The following is a 16,398-nucleotide window of genomic DNA, read 5'->3' as shown; positions in this document are numbered from 1 at the left end:
GACAGAGTTAGGGCTGTGACAGTGAGCACACCTGACCACATTTTGGGACCTGCTGGTTGCACCCTCGCTGACCCCTGTCCCCTTCTCACAGAAATCCTTGGGAGCAGCTGTCCTGACCTGAGGAAGCCCAAGTACGTGGAAACCTCAGTTATGGGTGCCTCCATAACTGAGGCCATGAGTGTTAGCTCTGACCTGCAAGGGGTCCCAGGGCTCCCTGCTGTCTCCATGTGCAAGTAATCCCAGGAAGGGGAAAATCTACAACCTATGTGAAGCCTCAAGATTTCCCATCTTCTGCTAATGCTAAACACAGAAGAAAATCCACAGGAGAGAGCCTAAAAGAAATCAAACTTGGTGAATGCTGCCTCTGCTCTCAGGAAATTTATCCAGGAGTAAATGTGCAGAGGAATGTAACTGCTGTAGAAGACTTTTTAAATCCAAGCCTCTAATACTCTGTGCTTTGGCTGTGATTTAGTATTTTCCTTTTCCTTTTCTTTTTTCCCTTTTCTTATTTTCTTTTTTTTTTTTTTTTCCTTCTTCTTCTTTTTTCTTTCCCTTTTCTTTCCCTTTTCTGTTTTGTAGCAACAGCAGTCTAACCACTCTCCAACGCATCCTGACCCCCAGCCTGGTTCCCTTCACTGCTCCATCCACTCTGTTGTGCCATCAAAGCAATCTGAGGAACTGAGCTGGGAAATGATCCATGTCAAAAACAGCCCAGCAAAAAAAACCAAATCAGTCTTTTGTTCAATAGCAGCTCAGTTTCCATTGTCCTTTCACAGCAATGAAAATCCCTACAATTGGGGAAGAAGAAAGGACATGGGGACGGGGAGGGACCAAATGCTAGGAGGAAGGGATGGGGCAGGAGTGCATTAAATGCACATTGGACTGAGGCCTTACTGTCCTCTTGCTATATATAAAGAAAAATGACTGGCCTGGAGGGCTTATTTTTAACAGAGGAGAGAGAGGAAGAAAGAAGGAGGGAAGGAAAGACATTCTCCATGGTGAGGAGGATGTGTGCATGTGCCCCTGTGAAGAGATAAGAAACAACCTTCTTGAACCTAACTGAATTAGTTGTGATTAATTCGGCCAAACGTGAATACAGAGTGGAAAGTGAGCATGCTTAGAGTGCCTTTGGCTGGGCTGTGACTGCTGCTGCTGCAGCACGGCCCCGGTGCCTACCCAGGGCTCCTCAGCCACTGCAGCAGCCTTGCCAATGCTTTCCACACCCGGGGCAGCCTCTGCATACAGGGATGCAGGCACTGGAGCGACAAGCAGCATGAGGAAATGCTGCTCTCAGAGCTGCCTCCTCGTTTTGCTTGCAGGGCTCAGGGGCTCAGCACACCCAACCAACCACTCATGAACCAGGTGCTCACCATTTATACTGCCTTCCTCTCATGCATTCACTGCTGTAAATACTGACTCCTTCAGGGAGAGGCTAGAAATAAGCTGTTAAAGTAAACTTGCTTTTAGATCAAAAGCACCAATACCTAAGTGTATATATAGATATGTATATCTATACCTGGGAGGAAGTGAGGGGAGGTTTATTTATTTTTATTTACTTATAAAATCGTCCTTCATATTTGCTCTATTTTTTCTTCTCTTTTCATTCCTAGAAAAAATATGGCAAATGAAATCTCTTAACATCATAGCTTGCTGGTTTGAAAATGTAGGTTGCAATTTTTAAGTTTTGTACTCTGGATTGAAGGGTGTGATGTATGAAAACTCCAGTTTAACAGAGCCTAGAGACTAAATCAGATTGTGTAGGTAAGGTTTTGGCTGACAAGCACACACTTCTTCCTAGTCAGTACCAAGAATTCAGAGAAGAACGGGGTAGGTTGTAATGTAAGTTTACTTTCCTTGCCATGAATTTTAATGTCAGTTTCCACAACTGCTTCTGCGATTCGCAAGAGAAAATTAAAAAACTACACCTTGAAACTTATACTACAAAGCTGCTAACATCTTGCAGCTTCTGGCATTATCTTAGAGAACCCTTCAGTCCTTTTTCTATGCCACATTGTTTTCTACACTAATGTATTTTAAATATAAAACATTGAATGTTCATTGCTTCTTTTTATCATTTGTATTAATTATCCACTAGAGGCAAAGGACACAGTTTTATACAGAAGCCTCATTGAATGTCTCATTTTGCTATTTTACTGTACTGTACATATTTCCCAATAAATTATTTCTTTCAGATGCAGATATTCTTCTGGAAAAGCGAAGCAGGGCTGTTTCCTCTGCACAGAGGTTTCCTTTTACCATGAGCACAGCCAACTTGTCTGGCTTGGGTTAGTTTGACAGGCATATTTTGGGAACAGTTTAAGAATTAATTCTGCTTTAAAGACTATAATCACCTTTTTGGCCCTTGAAAATGGTTCAGAATTTTGGTCCTTGAAAATGGTTCAGCAATAAAATAGCTTTTGCACATGTCAAAGGTTTATTCTAGACAAGCAAAAGAGCAGATAAAATCTTTGTCTTTCTTACAATCTATACCCACAAAGCACTGATGACACAATGACCTGTCCCTGTCTGTAATGAAGGCACAGTCCCACATGCGGTGGTCCTGGGGGCCACATACTTTGACTCTTTCAGGTGCCAGCAAAATTATTGGTGTTGGTTAGCTACACTCACAGAGGACACGTGAGGCTTCTCAGCAGTGAAGGCGAAAGTTGTATTGAAGGTCAATGTGGTTTTGGGGACATGAGTGATCAGGGGGACTGCTGGATGAAAGAGGCAGTTAGAAAAGGAGACTGTGATGCTGGCAGCACCCAGGGAGATGAAGGGAAGCGTGTGTGGAACAGGCTGTGAGATCTGAGTGCCAGCTTGTGATCTAGGGAGGGAGCAGTGATGTGTGGTGGATGTCTCTCTCCCCATACTGGTTGATGGGTTTCCTCACAATTCCTACTTGCCTTTCTGCCCTCCTGCTCAGGCACAGGTAGCTTTGTGCTGCTTTGTCACTGGTCTTGACTCTGGACACTGTGGAGGGATGTCACAAATCTGAGATGCAAAATGGAAATTGGGGAGCATTAGCAAAAAGTTCCATCTTGCTTGTTGTTTGTGAACTTCACACATCAGGGACAATCTCCTCTTCTTCCCACCTGTTTCCTGTTCAGGTCTGACATCCTCTGCCCCCTTTTCCAACCTATTTTAATCCTCATCCCCTTTCCTTTGCTCCAGTTGACTCCCCTTATTATTTCCCACTCTCTACTCTCCTCACCTCTCCTTACCCATTCCCAGAGCAATCCCATCTCTCTGGTTGCCTGTGTCAGATCATTCCCATTCATCTCACTAAGAAAACCATCAGCCAAGATGTCCCCCCTGGAGCAGATCCCACACTTGGGAATTAGGATCCCTTCTGTCTTGTTTCTGTCCTTTCCCAAGGCATGCCTCAGCACCTCCATACCTTCCCTGTAGGGATGAGCACACCAAATGAAGGGAGTCTAAGCATCCTCCTCAGGAGACCTCCAGAGCCTTTGAGCCAGAATCCTCTGGGACTTACTAGAAGCCCTGAATGCCTTCTGGGAGGTTGCAGGAGCTGCTCAGCTTCACTTCAATCTTGCTAATGGCATTTTGCTCCCCGAGAGCCTCCCAGGCAGCACAGCTGCCACATTCCTCGTGCCCGAGAGGCTGCGATGCTCTGCCCTGGGTAGGGCACACTGCAGAGGTCACGGCTGCAGCTGGGGTAACGCAGCCCCGAGACCCTCCGTGGGAAAGGCTCTGCATCCCGCTCTGCTGACAGCAGGACACAGTCTCAGGAGGCACAGGCTCGTTCATTAAAATTAATTAACAGTCAAACGGCTCCACGTACTTCCTTACGCAGACAGAGCAGTGACTGAAAAATAGATTTTAACTTGAGCCCAGGACCCAGGGAAGTGGGAAAACCACAGGAGACTGCCAAGGCAGAAGGACTACGCTCTCAAACTGTGGTCACCGGGTTTCCAGCTCCTAATACGCTCCTCCTTTGTCTTTTGCTACTCTTTGTACAGCTCCAGCAGGAGAAACTGAGGTATCATTTTGATTTGTACAGTTTTTAGCTGTGCAGGTTATGACCTGACTGGTTCTAAAATTGGCATCTATGTGGTTTATAATTTAATACATGCTAAAATTGACTGACAGTTGTCCATGAGCTGTCTTGGCCGTAAACACCAAGACCTGCATTCAAAATATTTTGGAATGCAGTAGAGATATGTATTTTTATTGACCCATTCCTGCCATTTCTGTTACACCTTGTGTTGTAAACCTGCACCTTTCTGTTTATTTTGTTCTTTTATTATTTCCTTTTTCTTCATAGTAACCCATAATTTCCATCTTATGCTTCATTAGTCCTTCTCCCTGTACTAATGCTTTTTCACTGAAGTATCTAGTTTGAAAATTACTCCACCTAACACAACACTCTTGCCTGAATCTCACTGCAACCCACAGCCTGATCCTACAAAGATCTATACTTGTGCATAATGTGTGAAAATAAGAGTTACCAGCTTCAGTTAAATGACCGACATACCTCATGTGAAGAGCCTGTGCAGAACTTCGAGTGCATCCTAAATCTCTGGCAGGGTTTTCCAGTCCTCTCAGCTGGTTGGACCTGGCAGCTGCTACAGGCTGCAGAACACCTCAGCTGGTACCAACAGCAAGAGAAGAGCTCCATGTTGAGATGAGACTGCCTGGGGAACTTCAGCAATGAACGTGCTGCCTAAACTGAAATTCTCTGAGATGGCAAGGGACTTCTTCTAACTTCCCCTTTCAATCCTGGGGTGTGGAACCTGGATTCAGACAGTAGAGCTGAAGACAATGCAGATTTGAGATGGAATCAAGTTAAACCCTGGGATGCTTTTTTTTCTACACAGTAGCACATGAGTGCTGTGTTTTGGATTTTTGTTAAAATAAGTCATCTTACCAATTCTGATCCAGCTTGATCATGTATCATCCTCTAATATCAAATCACATCCACGGCTGAGGATGAGCTTGTAGACACAAAGAAGGGAAAGACTCTACATACAAGTACATAATTATATATAGTCTTAAAGCCTTTATTTTAATGCAAAATAAACCAGGTAAAATTTATATAGCCATATGTAACAAAAGATCAAAATCTTTGATGTGGTACTAGAAAAAACCTGTCAAATTACGTGTTGAATTTCTCCCCCAAAACAATCACACATGATTTTTAAATCAGTGTCACTTAAACAGACAGATATTGTCAGGATCACAAGTACCTCTCTCTCCCTCACAGTAACAGAATAGTGTCTTACAAAGCCTTCTTTCCTATGCAGAGATAGTGAATAGCACTTCTGATTTTGCATGTAAGGCTTAAGGACCCTGCAGGACAACTGTGACGGGGAGCACAGGTGTGGGGCCTTTTGAAAGTGCAAAGCAGCCCCGCTCAGAGCAGCGTCAGGATGTGGCCCTGGCAGAGCAGTCGCTAGGATTCACTCACAGCACTAACTCTGATAAACAAATCTGTGATGGCTGGGAGGAAGAGGTAGCACAATTCATCTGTAAAAAAATTAGGCAGCGTGTGAAGCTATTTCTAGATCAGGAAGCTGGAGTGAACTGGAATTCAGGACCGTATGCACTTTTTCAAGGCAAGAGCCTTTTTTTTATTTCTCTATGCTTAGTTTCTGCCACAAAGGGCAGTTGATATTTCTTTACGCATTTGAGGGGCGCCTAGAGACTTCTGCATCATAATATATCACAGTGGTAATGTCGGCTCACGGGCCAAGATCATGGCTCACTAGTGGGTGGTCACTCAGAAAATCCACAGGCTCTTTTTCTATCTCTTAATCTTTCAACTGCTGGGCCTGGCTGGCCCTGTGCCAGAGCCAGAAATGCAGGCTGCACGCCACAGCTCAGGAAATCAAAGCTGCAGCTTCACGTGAGCGCGGGCCTCTCTCCCTCAGTCTCGATGCAAGCTCACACACACACTCAGGGCTGCTCCCCTGGCAAACCCAACGCTCCCTTCACACCCGCTACGTCAGACTCCGCTGCTGGACTGGCACATTTTGGATGAGGGAGTGTGAGGCAATTACGTGTCAAGAGCATTTCAGACTCATAGTTTTCCCAAACATATGGACATATGGGAAAAGAACAACTTGTTACTTAACGGCTCTTTTGGATTTTGCAAGTGTGTATTTTCAACCGTCAGTTGTAGCACCTCGTGAATTCTGCACGGTACATATTTTTCCACAATATGGTGCTAAAATCATACATTTTATACCGCAGAAAAGCTGACTATATATACTGTAGTTACACATTATACTTTTGAAAATACTGTACCTATACCAGATATTAAATCAGGAAATGGCAATTTTCTCCCAGAACAATGGCACCAGAGATTTATGAGATGCTCTGTAATACTTCTTGGTCTTGTTCCCCCAGCTAGGTCACACCGTTCTTCCTCCTTACCTCCTTACCTGTAGGATGCATCCATATATTATACTTAGAGATTTTTTGCTTTTTTTTTTTTATTGAAAGAAGCTCTCTAGTGATTTCTGCTTACTGAGCAGAAGCATCATTTAATAACCTGTTGGGTAAGGTAAGATTAACAGCTCAGAAGGTGTTTGTTTGATTTGTCTGCCTCAACTGAGTGGAGCGGATGAAGTCAAGGGGAGCTCTTAAGGAAAGATTCAGGTTACGAGGAGACATTGGGCAGGTCCCTCAAAGGCTATAAATAATCTAGGAGCTGTTTCCATCCAGATTTTATTTGGCCCTGGCTCATGAAATACTGTAAATAAGTTCTGTTCACTGTGCTGTGATGCCATTTGAAGGGTTAGTGGAGAGTGATTTACAAAGGCAGTAGCTTATATTCAGAGCTGTTCTTAATTGTGGCCTGGCTTGATAAAGCCACTGTCACAAACATTAGTTTCTTTACAGCTGGATCAAATGTATCAGGGGTTATATTTCAAGGAGGGAAAGGAAAGTATTTTAATTTGTTTTTGCTTCACTTTCAACAGGCCTTTATAACACCAGCGGCTATCCTGTGGCTGCCAAGTCCTGGCTGAGTATCCTACAGCATCTAAAGCTTTTTGAGAGAAGTACAAGGCTGTGCAGAGCACGTACATGACAGGCACAGTTTCCTTAGGGAATGCGCCTTATTTATGGAGGGTACTGAGAGACATCCAACTTTACACCCAACACTCCCTCCAGAGTATTTTCCCTCCTACATTACTAGGGAAGAGGGCAGAAAGAAATGGAGTAAGAACCAAACACCCTTGCTTCATAATCAGTTGCATTCCTCTTCCTGTCTCCCTCCCACCAATGCTTCCTTCTGACTGGATTTAGAGCTGTGCCTGCCCCTGCCCCAGGGAGTCCAGCCCTCTATTTGAATCATGGAGGTGATGCCTTGCCATGGAAAGCTGTCTCTTTTCCCCTGCTTCCCAGCCTACTGGTGGGTGGAGGCTGGTGGGAATGCAAGCACTAGAGCCTGCCAGCCACTCAGACAGCTGCAAGTGCTCTCTGTGCCTGAGGGTTACACCAGGCTCTAACCAGCACCATCAGCAGAGAAGAAAGTAGGCTGGGATTAAATGCTGCTTCTCATCAGGCCCATTACCTGCTAGCAGGACACACTCCTAGCAGAACAAACCTTCTTGATGGTATTTAATACCTGCAAAGTGATCTATGTGATTTAATATGTTGCATACCAAAGGTGTCAAAAATGACATCAAAGAAATCCTTATGCTTAATCCTTGGCCAGGTCAGTCTTTTCCTGATGAGGAGAGGAGGCCTAGTGGTTTAGTGACACTCCCAAAAGGCAGAAGTTGAGGAATTAAGGACACTTGGAAATAACATATTTCAAGGTTGCAATACTGCATGGTTTCCCCCTGACAAAATCCTTGAGACAGATCTCTAAGCACCCAGAGCACTCTTGGGTCAGGTCGTGCAGGTCCCTGTGGCTGGGGACACACATTTCTGGCTGAAAAGCAGACTCAGGCTGTTAGGGGGAAAGGACCAAGCATGTACCCCACCACCCTGTCCCCCCATCACAGCTCTGCTTGTGCTGCTGATACCCCCTCCCCACCCACACCTTCTCTCTTCCTATGCACTGCTGCAATTAACTTGCTACAAACAGCTATTCTCACATCTTCCTCCTCAACCCCAGGGTCTTGCAGCCCTTCCCGTTTCTTTCCTTGTCTTTTCCCTCACCCCTTGCTGTGAAAAGCGCCTTTCCCCACTGACCTCATGGCCTCTGGTGGCAGGAACTCGAGTAGTTTGGCACTTGGCACGGCAGGGCTTGGCGCTGCCCCAGGCTGAGCTTCCCTCGTGCACTGAAGGTGCCCCCATGAACAGGCACCTTCTGCGCCTTCTGTGGCGCTGGGCTGGCCCGGGCAGACACGCTGCTGGCAGGCACTTGGCTCCAACACTGCCTGGAGTGGGCCAGGAATGGGCTGCCTTGATGGAGCCAAGGCAGCTCCTGACAGTAACTTAATATGAATTACAGAGTCCATGTCCATAGTCACCTCCCTGGTCACTTCCTTATAGGCCAGCTCCACTGAAACCCCTCAAGTGACACTTCCTGACAGCAGATGAGGATCTGGTCTGCAGGGTTTATATTTTAAGTCTGCACACTGTATAACTAACCAACACACACAAGCACACACTTCCCCCCCTACAGACATGGTTCTCAGGTGGCTGCCTGTTGTCCGAGAGCCTGTCCAAGCATAGGGGATAAGGCTTTTTACCCTACTCCAACTGCAGCAGGTGCAATAAGAGAAGACTCTTGATACACAGACTGCAAAAAATGAAGATAAATGCTTCCACGACCAAAAAGACAGAGGAAGACAGAGGCCAGATCACAAATCTGAAACTGCAGCATCCTTAAAGCAGAGCTGTTGGTCAGGATGTGTCTGGAATGTGGCCACTCTCTCTGTGGCAGTCCCTTGTCATGATCACATGCTAGATACACAAGATGCCCAGCTCTGCAAGAAGTCCGCACTGCATGCTGTGTTCTCACTTAAAAGGCTCTACAACAGCACTCTGAAGTAAACTCTGGTGACTCTGCTGCCCTTACACAGACAGCTACATACTGTAAAGGTGTAACTGGATTCAGTAAATAGACCTGAGGTGTATTAAGCGTTGTGATTCATTTCCAGCAGCCACTTTCTATTTTTAAAAGGAATTAAGAAACACTCAACTGTCTGGTACCTCACATACTCAAAACACATCGTACCTCACGTGGCTTTAGTTCGCCTGTTAGAAAGCACCTACGCTGAGCCCAGCTCAGTAAGAACGACTCCAGGTCTCGTGTGCCATTCCTACAGGCAGCTATGCTTAGGAACAACTCTACAAGGATGACGTCCTCCCGGGCTCCTCCCGGGCTGTGCCGCAAGTCCAGTGCACGGCTATACAGCTGCAGTCATGGGGTTCTTCTGCCTGGGGTCCTGCTGCCTGTAGTGGTACTGGTCTGGACTGGTCCCACGGTGTCGGACCATGTCACTGTACGCTGGTGCCCGCTGGGGCTGTGGGGGGGAAGGTGGCACGTCCTGCCGGAGGGGTCCTTTATGCTGGCTCGGGATGGGCTGGGCCGGGTAATACTGAGGGTACCTCAGTTCTGCCACTCTCGTGTCCGGCGCACGGATGTAGTTCCCCTTGGATGGGTGGATAACTGGCTGTCCGCCGTGGTAGTAGGGAAGATCTCTCTCTTTGTACGTTACTCGCGGCCCCGTTAAATATTCTAGTGGTTCTGCAGGTCCACGCCTGAGGAGGAAAAAACATAATAAAGCACATAAAAAGGCAGTCACTAGCCCAGTGATACATTATTGTACATACAATCTATCTTTATTTTGGGAGAGGAAACGCCACCTCAAGCATGACAAGTCCTGATGAATGAAAAGAACTTCTGAAGGATAACAAGCTTCCCACCTGCATGCTACAAAAGTCTGTAACATCCAGGACACTTGAGGAAGGGTCCAGTACACATCACAGCCTTTTTACAATAGGGGAGCACTGGAGCCCTTCAGCTTCCAAAGTCAGTCTCCTGTGATCCATTTGCTATAATGGAAACAAAGCTCCTTTAAACAATGCATATTTGACTGAATCTTATCTAGCCTGAGGATAAACAGATGAGTTAGGTCTGCAAGTCTGCAAATCCCATAAGCTTTACATGCACAAATATTCATGCTTTCCAGGCCATTTCCCAGTATTCTCTCCTAATATGTCAGCCTGTAAAACTTTCCAAACACCATAGTTGGAAAAACTGGGGAAGAAACACTGGGGATGTCAGGCTACAATACCTGTGTTTAATGGGCAAGTTGCCAATGAGGTTTCAAAAATTTGTGATCTAAAAGGCCTGATATTACAACAGCCCCGTAACTTGTCTGCATCAGTATGGATCTCACAAGCCCTAGTTCACTTGAAAAGCAACATGCGAATCTGTCATCCCCGAGGATGAGCCATGGAGTCCTCTCTGCACCCTTCTGCATCTTAATTTCACGATTTTCACTAATGAAGCATTGATATTTTTTCCTATTACAACTTAACTTGTGATACTTTTGAAATGGCAAAAATAATTGTTCTCACAGACATGTCACCAGAGCATCCCCAAAAGTTCAATTTAATTAGGAGTTTTTGCTAGTCTGACTGCAAATGTCTTTGCACTTTGGACAAAACCTCTCATTGACTGCACAGGAAGCTTCTCTCCAAATGAGAGCTTAGGGAAGAAGACAGAGTTTTGACCCAAAACAGGAGCTGGAAGATGATCAATTATATAGATCAATTACACCTGCTCTGTGTCTTTGGAACTGAACTCATTAACTTTTTAAATATTCTTTGCATAATTATGAAAAAAGTAATCATTCTGGTACAGCAGATCAGGTGTGCAAAATTTGTCAATGACTCTCTTGTTCACACAGATTTAACAAGCATGCTCCTTCTTTCTTAACCTGGGCTCCCAGACTCCGCTGGAACTTGTTTAACATGTAGTAAAACAAAACATGTGGTTTTCTGCTGCACTCGTTTAAGCCCATGGGGTAAATCACGGACACAGGCAATGAACAAACATTATCTGCCTTGAAATGAACCTACAATCCTCCTCCTGGAATAACTTAGTGCAAATGTTTCCTGTTTGAAATGGAAAGAGCAAAAGGAAGCATTCCAGGCCTTGGACTTTTAGGACCCTATGCTCCCCAGAGACTTTCTGCTTTAAAAACAGAACATTATAAAAGACAGGCACTCCCAGCTTCCCTCCCCACCTCCTGGTGAGACAGTCCAGACAAAGTGCTGAAGGGCCTGAAGCCACTCTCTGAGATACCAAACCACTCCTAACCATACGTACGGAGACAACTACCATCACTGCTCACCTACGTCTTGCAACAAAGCCTCATTTCCAGAGCAGGCCAGAGCTGCTCCACATTTTTTTCCACATGCAGGAAGGCTTGTTCAATAGTCAGTGCCATCACACTCAGCTTTAATGCCTCTGTGCACAAAAACATACTTCCAATCATAAAAGGTTCTGCTATGGTAGGAACTGCTTTGTGTCAAGCAGCACACCAAGAGGAACAAATGTCAAACCTACACCCATCACCTTTTAAGGATCATGCTCAAAATCCTGTACATTGGTTTTATAACGTGTTCTCATCGGCAGCTATAATCAATTAAATTCTTGTGGATCACATGAAAAAAGGACTGAGCTTGGAACCTGATCCAGAATTCACTGAAAAGCCAGTGGTAGCTTTTGGACAGAGCTCTAACTGTGAATTAAATTACTCTAAAAAAAAAAACAAATTCAAGATGAATTGGCACAAAAATGATGGCTGAGAATAGGACTGAGCCACCAGCATAACATACTGAGCCTTCAGTACACAACTTATACCTCAACTGACACCAGAGCTCTGCAAGGTGCAGGAAAAAAGAGGGGCGTGCTTTGCCATCCAGCCAAAAGAGCTGTTTCCAGGAAATCTCAGCCACTGCAGTTTTAGGAATGAGTGTTACACTGCTGCCACAGAAGCTGTGACTGTGCAGGGGGATGTGCACTCAGGCTGCTCTGGCCCAGGACTGCCAGACCTGAGACATGGCCCCAAGCTGCCTGAGCTAAAGCCATCAATGCCATCAAATCTCCATTGCTGTTACCTCTCCTAGAGAACTAAATCCACCATCGCTTCGCTTACAGCTAACACCATATGTGGCTGTGTAGACAAACTGCAGAACAATGTGTGGGAAGAGCAAAATCTTTCTTTAAAAGATAAAACCCCGAGCTGTTCCCTGTCAGCAGCAGTTTCCTTTCTCTGAGGGCAAAACACCCATAGGTGGTATAATTCTTGAGTGTCTTGCCCAGAGTCATGACTTAGCAGCTGGGAGGACAGGTTGTACACAGAGACCTGACAGGAATCCACTTCACACGAACCTTTTAGGAGTGCCCCAGGAAGACAGAAGGTATGTGAGAAGGTATGAGAGAGAAGGTATTTTAGCAGCCTTGGGGATAGTACAAGCAGTGATTTAGCAAACGATTAGCAGAACTTTTGCCCGAGTCAAACCTCAGGAAACACTGATAACTGTCCAACAAGCTGACTCCAGGCAGCATGACTGAGGGGGATTTCACAAAAGATATCTTCATGGCTGCTTCACACTGTCCAGTTCACTTCCCCCAGTGATCCCAGTGGGTGTTACACTAGCAGATACACAAGCTACAATGACAACACTTTTTTTCCCTTTTATGATCAGCACAGCATGTTGAAGCCAAATTATTTCCCGAGGATTCATTCTTCTCCACCTACCACCAATGCCTGGTGAAGTTCATTCTCAGGGAGCTGCTCATAGTGCAACCAACCAGCCTACGGAGTCTCCATGAACCTCTATCTGATCAGCCTCAAAAATAGGAAAAAACTGCCTTCCCTCCTCAAGCATGACAAATCAACCATCAGAAAGTTAATCTTCTTAAGGTAAAAGAAACAACTGCAAATACCAAGCAGTGCCTGCAGAAATGCTGTCACATTAGCAGTAAGTCTGGGATGCTGAGGGCATTTCCCAGCAGGAAGAGGACAGCTCCTCTGAACCAACACCCTTCTCACTCAATAGCCCACAGTGTAAAAATATATGCTGTTGTTTATCCTTAAAGAAATTGCTAAAACAAAACAAACACTTTCTATTTGGCAGTCTCTTGTAGATGCTGTGCTTGTTTCTACAAGAAGGAAAACAACTCCTACCTTTTTTCCCCCAGCAGACACTGCCACCTCTGAGGAGGTCTAATGAAATTCTTCTCCTCTCTTGCACTGTTTTTGTTGGCTTCTGATGAGTTCAGAGTTCACAGGGCTATATCACACCTCCTCAGTGACCCATGGTGTGGGGGTCAAACCAATAATCTCAAGTGGAAAATCAGTGACCCAGGGGAGTGATCAAAAATCCACAAATTGGGTCAAGCAGGTCCAGCCACTCAAAAAGACCAGGCCAGGACCGTGCCCTCTGAGAGGACATGCTGAGCAGGAGCTGCTCTGACTGTCAGCTGTTTTCCAGATTTTTGGCCAGTTGTTTGACCTGGGGATACAGTGCAATTAATGGCAGGCAGAAGGCAGGGAAGCTGACACAACATCCTGGGAAGGAACTGATCTCAGAGCTCAAAACATGGTTTGGCTGATAGTTCAGCTCTGCTAGGTCCCACTGGAAAGAGCACGATGGATTTGGGTCTAGCTAAAAGCAGAGGCTGCTGCTGCAGGAAGCAATTGAAGGAAGGGAGAGAGAAGCACCAGAAACTGGTGGGGCAGAGTGAAAACACTCATCAAAAATGTCATCAGCAAGGTGTCCCTAAAATGTCTGCTTTATTTTGAGGAAGCAAAGTCTCATCTTCCTTCCCCTGCAGAGAAATTACAGATCACACACAGGCGGTTGTGAACATGTTTCACCTCATATGCTGGTTTGCAGCTCTACCAGTTTATCTTTCAAAATGATTCACCAGGTAACAACTGTGATCCATTTTGAGCATTAAGAGCACAAAGTAGCCTTGTCCAAGAAAAGCAGGTAATTTATAACTGATATTCAATTAACGTGCTGTCATTTTCTCTATGACAAGTAAAGCCTAAAGCTGGTTTGTTGTTCTATCTCTGCTTTATTTATCTTCCAAGCATAAAAAATATAGTATTTTCTGGCTTTGCGCAGAATTTTTAGGAGCTTCTAAGTTTATTTAAAACTGAAACACAGGATTGAGAACACTTAGGAAAGATTTCTTTTACCCAAAATATTATTTAGTCACAGGTATCTGAAGGTTTCAAAAGCCCTAAGTAAACACTTCTAAACTTCTGCAGTTCTTTTTTTTTTTTTTTAACCCCCATTTTAGTAATTCTTCAGCTGTGGAATATCTTACAGAGTAGACTGGCATAAATACCTGATGCTTCAAAAAACTAATCAGAAAAAAAAATAATTACATTTCAGGTTTACTGCATTTCACTGATAACCTCCATTTGCAGGTCACCTTTAACATCCTTGGAGACATGTGCTTGGGCTATCTGAAAGGAAAGGAAAGCAAAATTAAGGTCTAACTGCTTGTGCTGTGCCCCGTCATGTTGGGGGTTTGGATTTCATTGTGACAAAGGGTTTTTCTTCCCTCTGTTCTATAGGGAAAGTCACAGAGGTCATCCTCTTAGTACCTGGTAAAAAGCAAGGAAGGGAATGCTCTCTTCTTACATCACTATCTCCTCCTTGCTGCTGAGGGAATATTTTGCAAGGGATATAATCTCACATAAAAACCTGCCTTCTTACTTTGTTAGAGTGTACTTCTTGAAATAAACTTCAAAGACAGCCACAGACTAAGTAGCAAATGGAAAACCCACATTTGGCTCAAGTCTCTTTCATGTCTAAGCAAGACATACAGAGACTCTGGATGATGGCATCAGACAGCCCAGGCTGTGATTAAAGATCAGGAGAAAGCAACAAGACTATCTGTGTCCAAATTCTCAGTGAAGTACTCCACTGTATGCAGTGTGATTGTGTGATGTTTGTTCTCAGCCAGGAGGATCTACTTTTAAAGAAGAAAAGAGAAGCTGATGTAAGAATTAAATTATGCAAACAAACAATCTTGAAGTATCAAATACATTACCCTGTGTCTTTATAAAGCTCTTCTCAACAAACACTAAAAACAATTAACTGAAAAGATCATGGAGTGCCTATCTCTCTAGATAAAGTATTAAAGATACTGCAGTGCTGTTTGTAGTCAGCAGCTCTAAGAACTCCTGTTGCTTAATATTAAACATGCATATAACATAAATAAATTAATGAAATTTCAAATCACTGCAGATTTCAAAGAAATCACTGAGATGCATTAAGGTGGGTCTCTGTATCTTAATAGGTGAGATAATCCTATAATAAATATTCTTTGCCCTTTCAGATCAATACTGCCTATAGCCAAAAAAAGGGTCTGCATTTAAAATTCACTTGAAATCAAATTTGGTGTCTTAGTGCTGGGAAGAATATTCAGCACAAGGCAGTGGTCAGTGGCTGTTGTCTGTGAGAGAGACAGAAGCAGGCAGATGTCTAGCAATGTCATACTAACCTCAAACACACCATACACACTTTATTTATGGGCTGAACTGGTGGAGGTGCTTCCTTCTCCTGTTCTTTTATCAACAATACAAGACTGAAAAATCAGATAACATAAACGAATACAATCCCTGGCTCTCGTGTAGCACATGCCATGCAGAGAGAGCTGTTTTTAGTTTGAGGACTGTGTTTGGAATTCCTTCAGTGTCAGGTTTCCAGTTACCAGACCCTCTTCCCTGGGCCAGGCACGACTGTGGTCGGACTGGATTAGCAGAACACTCTGCAATGTGTATTACACAGCTTTGACTTCAACAGGCTTTGCAGACCCATAAAAATAATGATCATTTAATGACCTGCATTTCAAGGTGGGGGCGCGTGTGTGTGTGTGTGTGTGTGTGTGTGTGTGTGTGTGTGTGTGTGTGTGTGAGTGGTGCATATAAGAGTGGAAGAATCTCTCTTCCCTTTTTAAAGAATTTCTATTTAGTTTGGAGAAGGATGAGTCCATATAAGTTTGTTTGAAATTCGAGCAATATATTCCAGATGCAATGCAGGCAGGCTGGATTCTCTTTTCTTGTATACACTTTTGCAAAGTCTAAAATGGTGCTAACTGGCCTGAATATAAGAGTATACATGCACAGTTTCTCTCCAATATTACAGCTTAAAATATTTAGAAACAAGCAGAGCACCACAATCCCAGCAGGTAAGTGCAGAGCCGTGTTTATATTTCTCTAGTTGAAGTCCAGTCTTAAAGCAGCTGGAGAACTAAGTCCTTTATTGTTTGCAGAGGGCCACACCACAGAGGTGCTGGGCCCCAGCTGTTCCCTGGGCCATTTTCAGCAATTGGAGACATTTAGGTGTCACCCTTGCTTTTACATCTAAGACCAAGTGTACAATTTAGTCACATACCAGCTTTCCATGCAGGGGAGCAGACTGCAGAAATGACTG

General features: G+C 44.5%; 1 protein-coding gene across 16 annotated transcripts in view; it reads right to left on the bottom strand.

Moving 5' to 3' along the window:
- Window positions 1-5,003: 5,003 nt before the first annotated feature.
- Window positions 5,004-16,398, bottom strand: part of PARD3B (par-3 family cell polarity regulator beta) — a 394,367-nt gene continuing 382,972 nt past the window's right edge. For all 16 annotated transcript variants that reach the window (XM_085585197.1, XM_085585191.1, XM_085585194.1 and 13 more), the window contains one exon: window positions 5,004-9,687. In XM_085585197.1, coding sequence (XP_085441323.1) covers window positions 9,333-9,687 — 355 coding nt within the window. In that variant the 3' untranslated portion in view covers window positions 5,004-9,332. The remainder of the gene's footprint in view (window positions 9,688-16,398) is intronic.

This window comes from Lonchura striata, chromosome 7 (assembly GCF_050655825.1).
Source record: "Lonchura striata isolate lonStrDom1 chromosome 7, ASM5065582v1, whole genome shotgun sequence".
NCBI lineage: Eukaryota > Metazoa > Chordata > Aves > Passeriformes > Estrildidae > Lonchura > Lonchura striata.
The sequence above is the reverse complement of the archived record's forward strand: the minus strand, read 5'-3'. Positions and strand labels throughout refer to the sequence as shown.